The sequence below is a fragment of the Diaphorina citri genome, unplaced genomic scaffold, assembly GCF_000475195.1.
Source record: "Diaphorina citri unplaced genomic scaffold, Diaci psyllid genome assembly version 1.1 scaffold2710, whole genome shotgun sequence".
In the NCBI taxonomy this organism is placed as follows: domain Eukaryota; kingdom Metazoa; phylum Arthropoda; class Insecta; order Hemiptera; family Psyllidae; genus Diaphorina; species Diaphorina citri.
This window is the reverse complement of record NW_007380127.1, coordinates 1-4,964: the sequence shown is the minus strand read 5'-3', so window position 1 is coordinate 4,964 and position 4,964 is coordinate 1. Positions and strand designations below refer to the sequence as shown.

Genomic DNA, 4,964 nt, shown 5'->3' with positions numbered 1-4,964 from the left:
GTTTTTTAAAGTCAAATATCTCCGGCTAAACTTAACCGATTTTGATGAATTTTTTTTTCAACGTGGTCTACTTTCATGCCCGAACACACACACGCAATCCGTTTTCTTCCATCATTTGTAGTTGTCCCCCTACAACTACCTGAAAACGGCTACTTTCCCTGTCGCGAATATCTCTAGTAGCGCGGTCAAACTTTCTTGACTTGGCGGGGCGGAGCGCTACCGCGCTCCTTAATATATTATATTTTTTATGGTTTTATGAGTAGGTTGGTAGGTACGTACTCGTTTTAACTCTTTTCATGTTTTTTTAACTCTGAACTCTTTTCATGTTTTAAGTGCAGGTTCTATCTACCTAGGTATAATGTCCGTACAAAAAAAGTCCATTCTGAACTCTCTGAGGCATAAGTGTAGCCCTAAAATTGGGTTAAGCTTATTGCAAATTTACGACGAAGTGGTTTGCAAAAATTCTAAAAGATAAGATGCTGTTATAGCGTTTTTAGATATACCTACCGCAAATAAAAATCAAAGTTCTAGGTACATAGGTAATTATATTATTTAATTTAAATAGAGTGACGATATACTTATGTATGTGTATTGAGAAAAGAATCAAAAATATTCATATTAAAAAAAAAAAAAATCTTACGGGAAAACATGTAAAAACCAATAACTGTTTAAATAGAGCAATTATCTGTACAAAAAAGTTTGTCAGGTGTGGGATTTGAACCCACGCCCTCAGACGAGGACCAGAACACCCAGGGCCATAGTGTGAAACTGCGAAGCTATTACGCTTGAGTCTGGCGCCTTAGACCACTCGGCCAACCTGACATGTTGATATATTGAGTGAAAATAGTATTATATAAACCTCACATATGCGCAGTCTCCCCCCCATTACATTTCTCACTTGCCAGAAGTATCGTTTGCGCTAACTTCACATCGATCATCGATGTTTTTTTCCGGTTATTTTTTTACTGCTATTTTTTTGCGATGTAGAAAATTTCATGTTTTGTCATTCAAAATTCAAATAAATTTATTTTGAGCTTGAGCTCCTTAAAAAAAAGTTTGTCAGGTGTGGGATTTGAACCCACGCCCTCAGACGAGGACCAGAACACCCAGGCCACAGTGTGAAACTGCGAAGCTATCACGCTTGAGTCTGGCGCCTTAGACCACTCGGCCAACCTGACATATTGATAATTTGAGCGAAAATAGCGTTGTATAAAGCTAACATATACGCAGTCTCCCCCTCCATTACATTTCTCACTTGCCAGACGTATCGTTTGTCGTTTGCGCTAACTTCACATCGATGTTTTTTTCCGGTTATTTTACTGCTATTTTTTAGCGATGTAGAAAATTTCATGTTTTGTCATTCAAATAAATTTATTTTGAGCTTGAGCTCCTTAACTCCTTTTAACTGAGCTCCTTTTAACATGGATTTATTTTTCAAATATATCCTAGGCAGTTTAAATTTAATTTTTTCGACATTGAAAAATCATATTTTTACCGCAAAGAGCTGGCTCCTGTAAACGGATAACGGATCGCTCTTATCTATCGCGAGAAGAGGTCGCTAGCTTCTCACACTACTTGTCTAACCGCCAAATTTTAAAATTTAAATTTGAAAAAAGAAGAAAAATCGGCAAAAATGCAAATTTGCAAAATGGAAAGTGGAAACACAAAAGAAAGTAACAGTATCTACACGTCTTAATTCTTATTTAACATGGATTTATTTTTCAAATATATCCTAGGCAGTTTAAATTTAATTTTTTCGACATTGAAAAATCATATTTTTACCGCAAAGAGGTGGCTCCTGTAAACGTGTAAACGGATCGCTCTTATCTCTCGCGAGAAGAGGTCGCTAGCTTCTCACACTCCTTGTCTAACCGCCAAATTTTAAAATTTGAATTTGAAAAAAGAAGAAAAATCGGAAAAAATGCAAATTAGCAAAATGGAAAGTGGAAACACAAAAGAAAGTAACAGTATCTACACCTCTTAATTCTTATAATTGATTGTTAATCTTCCAAGCAAAATGAATGATTTGCAAACTGTAAATTGGATTGACGAAGCTAATCATGTGATACAAGATGTCAAGGATCTAGTTCAAATGATTCAAATCTCCGATGACCAGCCTGACGATAAATGTGTATATCTGAATTTGATCACCAAAGAGCGTAGAGATTACACAATTAAATTATGTGAGTTGGGATTTTGTGTGGTTTCCAGAAAAATCAACTCACCAAAAGTAATAAATGAGTCTGACATTGTGTACTATGAAACTCCATATTCCTTATTATCCACTATTAGTAATTCATATTGTGAATCTTTTGGAAACAAGTTAAGACAGAAGTTAGAGAAGTTAGAAGCAAATCCTGTATTTAGTGGTAGAGAGTAGATCAGTATATAGGTAAGTAAAAAATAAAATTATAGTATTATACCTACTTATTTTGTCTGCATGTAGGCAGGTACATACAGGGTGTTTATAAAGAGTAGGTAAAGTTAAAGTTTGATTTAAATGCTCTACTGAAAAACTATCCTATATTTTTAAGGAACAATAATTGCTTCAGGAGTGTATAGAGTAGATCAGTATATAGGTAAGTAAAAAATAAAATTATAGTATTATACCTACTTATTTTGTCTGCATGTAGGCAGGTACATACAGGTACCTACAGGGTGTTTATAAAGAGTAGGACAGTAGGTAAAGTTAAAGTTTGATTTAAATGCTCTACTGAAAAACTATCCTATATTTAAGGATTCAAGAGTGTACATTTAGAAGTTTTAACATGTGCAATGTGAAAGAATTCACTAAAAACGGTCAAGAAAGTTGGTTTTTACTCTTGAATTTATTCGTAGATTAGAATATTAGATTAATAGATTGTTGTATTAAAATGAAATTTTAGTTACAATGGTTGGTTCTTATTCTGATAAGATGCACAAATTGTACATTTAGAAGTTTTAACATGTGCAATGTGAAAGAATTCACTAAAAACGGTCAAGAAAGTTGGTTTTTACTCTTGAATTTATTTGTAGATTAGATTAATAGATTGTTGTATTAAAATGAAATTTTAGTTACAATGGTTGGTTCTTATTCTAATAAGGTGCATACATAAATATTGCCTACCTACCTGCTACCTACATAACACCAATGAAAGGAATAAATTTGTCCCCTAAAAATAATGTACAAAATCAAGAATCAAATAACATTGTGGACTCTTGTGTTAATTGTGACTTAATGTAAATGTAAAATAATAAAAATGTTAAATAAGTTTGTACAATAATTGTCCTCTCTTCTTATTCCAAATAAAGACTGATCCGTCTATCCCCTTCTCCAATCAGGACATTTTCACTAACATGAAAGGGAGTTTCCAATTTTGTTTTTCTATCATAATACTGTTTTTGTTTTACTAGTGATTGTTTCATAATAAAAACGAGTACAAAATTTTTGTCGATGGTGGGATTCGAACCCGGGACCTTCTGCATGGCAAGCAAGCGCGTTACCACTGGACTAACCCAGCACCTAAATGGGGAAATTCTAGGTGTACCCGCTTTCCGAGCTTATCTCTCAAAGTCCTTAAACGAAATATATGCAAATTATACTCGTATGTACTGGGGGAAAATAGATTATGCAACTCGTTGCAGACCATATCCGAGTATGATTATGATTATGATTAGGTTGTTAATTTTCGTCTAGTGTTGTTAATTTTGTTTCTTGGGCTGTGGTTGACGTGAATGTATATTTACAGTATATTTTTGACGAATAGTTTACAATCGTATAAATACTTAGTCATCCTATGAAAAAAAAAAGAACAAATAATAATATACGTGTGCTTCATAAAGCAACAGGTGTACTTTAAAGGTTTGGCCAGCACAGAACAATTGAACAATCGTCCTTAGCCAAAGCCTGGGCTGGAAATTGGTTTTAGTTTCTCATTATTTATTAAGATTTTAGTTCTAATTAATTGACCCATCATGATTTCAGAAGGTGATAATCCTAATGATGGAATCTTAGTAGTTCTATATTCTGTTAATAAATCTATGTAATCATAATAAGAGAAATCTGATTTTGTAAGAATGTTTTTTACAAATTTGAACACCCCATTCACTTCTATTACTGTTAGGATATTTTGTTGAACTATACAGGGTGTATCACAAAGCTATGTCAAGCCGAAAATGGCAAATAGTACAGGTCAAGGGCTACAAAAAGTTCCCCGGACATTTTTTCAAAATCTTCAAAATAACCGAGATATCCGCCATTTTTTTTTTTTTTTTTTCAGGTCCCCCGACCTTGCTCCAAACATTTGACCATGGGCACAAAATCTGATTTTTTAAGAATGTTTTTTACAAATTTGAACACCCCGTTCACTTCTATTACTGTTAGGATATTTTGGTGAACTATACAGGGTGTATCACAAAGCTATGTCAAGCCAAAAATGGCGAATAGTACAGGTCAAGGGCTACAAAAAGTTCCCCGGACATTTTTTCAAAATAACCAAGATATCCGCCATTTTGTGTTTTTTCAGGTACCCCAACCTTGCTCCAAACATTTGACCATGGCACAAAATGTGTTAAAGCTAGAAAAACTAATTACATGTGTAGATAGAAGACAATATTATCTCTCTTTTGAAACCAATTTCATTTCTAAAAGTTAAGATCCGTTCACACTATTGCTGTTGCGGTGCGCAATTTTGAATTTTTTTTACATTTGACCATGGCACAAAATGTGTTAAAGCTAGAAAAACTAATTACATGTGTAGATAGAAGACAATATTATCTCTCTTTTGAAACCGATTTCATTTCTAAAAGTTAAGATCCGTTCACACTATTCCTGTTGCGGTGCGCAATTTTGAATTTTTTTCCATAAATTATTCCATTAGGAGGATACCAAGAGGTGCCATCTAGGTCAGAGAGCTCGCTCAGGGGTCTAATGAGGGATATTCAGGTACATAATTATGTCGTTGTACCCTACTTCCTGAGACGGA

At 34.0% G+C, this 4,964-nt stretch overlaps 1 protein-coding gene, 1 long non-coding RNA gene and 2 other non-coding genes across 4 annotated transcripts in view; 1 reads left to right on the top strand and 3 right to left on the bottom strand.

Annotated features, from left to right (window-relative positions):
• Positions 1 to 2,918, bottom strand: part of LOC113471626 — an 8,240-nt gene extending 5,322 nt beyond the window's left edge. Inside the window, exon 1 of the long non-coding RNA XR_003394254.1 lies at positions 2,753 to 2,918. This is a non-coding gene — a long non-coding RNA (uncharacterized LOC113471626). The remainder of the gene's footprint in view (positions 1 to 2,752) is intronic.
• On the bottom strand, positions 701 to 822 carry Trnal-caa. The gene is made up of 2 exons: positions 785 to 822; positions 701 to 746 (listed from the first exon to the last, which is right to left on the bottom strand). It is a non-coding gene; the product is annotated as a tRNA-Leu (tRNA).
• Positions 1,058 to 1,178, bottom strand: Trnal-caa. The gene is made up of 2 exons: positions 1,141 to 1,178; positions 1,058 to 1,103 (listed from the first exon to the last, which is right to left on the bottom strand). It is a non-coding gene; the product is annotated as a tRNA-Leu (tRNA).
• Positions 1,906 to 2,453, top strand: LOC103519404 (GSK3B-interacting protein). Its single transcript, XM_008484489.3, has one exon. The coding sequence runs from the start codon at positions 2,018 to 2,020 to the stop codon at positions 2,378 to 2,380; it is 363 nt and encodes a 120-aa protein (XP_008482711.1). The 5' UTR covers positions 1,906 to 2,017; the 3' UTR covers positions 2,381 to 2,453.
• Positions 2,919 to 4,964: the final 2,046 nt, after the last annotated feature.

What these genes read in the sequence shown, in the direction of transcription:
- LOC103519404 (XM_008484489.3), top strand. Translation starts at nt 2,018, where the DNA reads ATGAATGATTTGCAAACTGTAAATTGGATTGACGAAGCTAATCATGTG.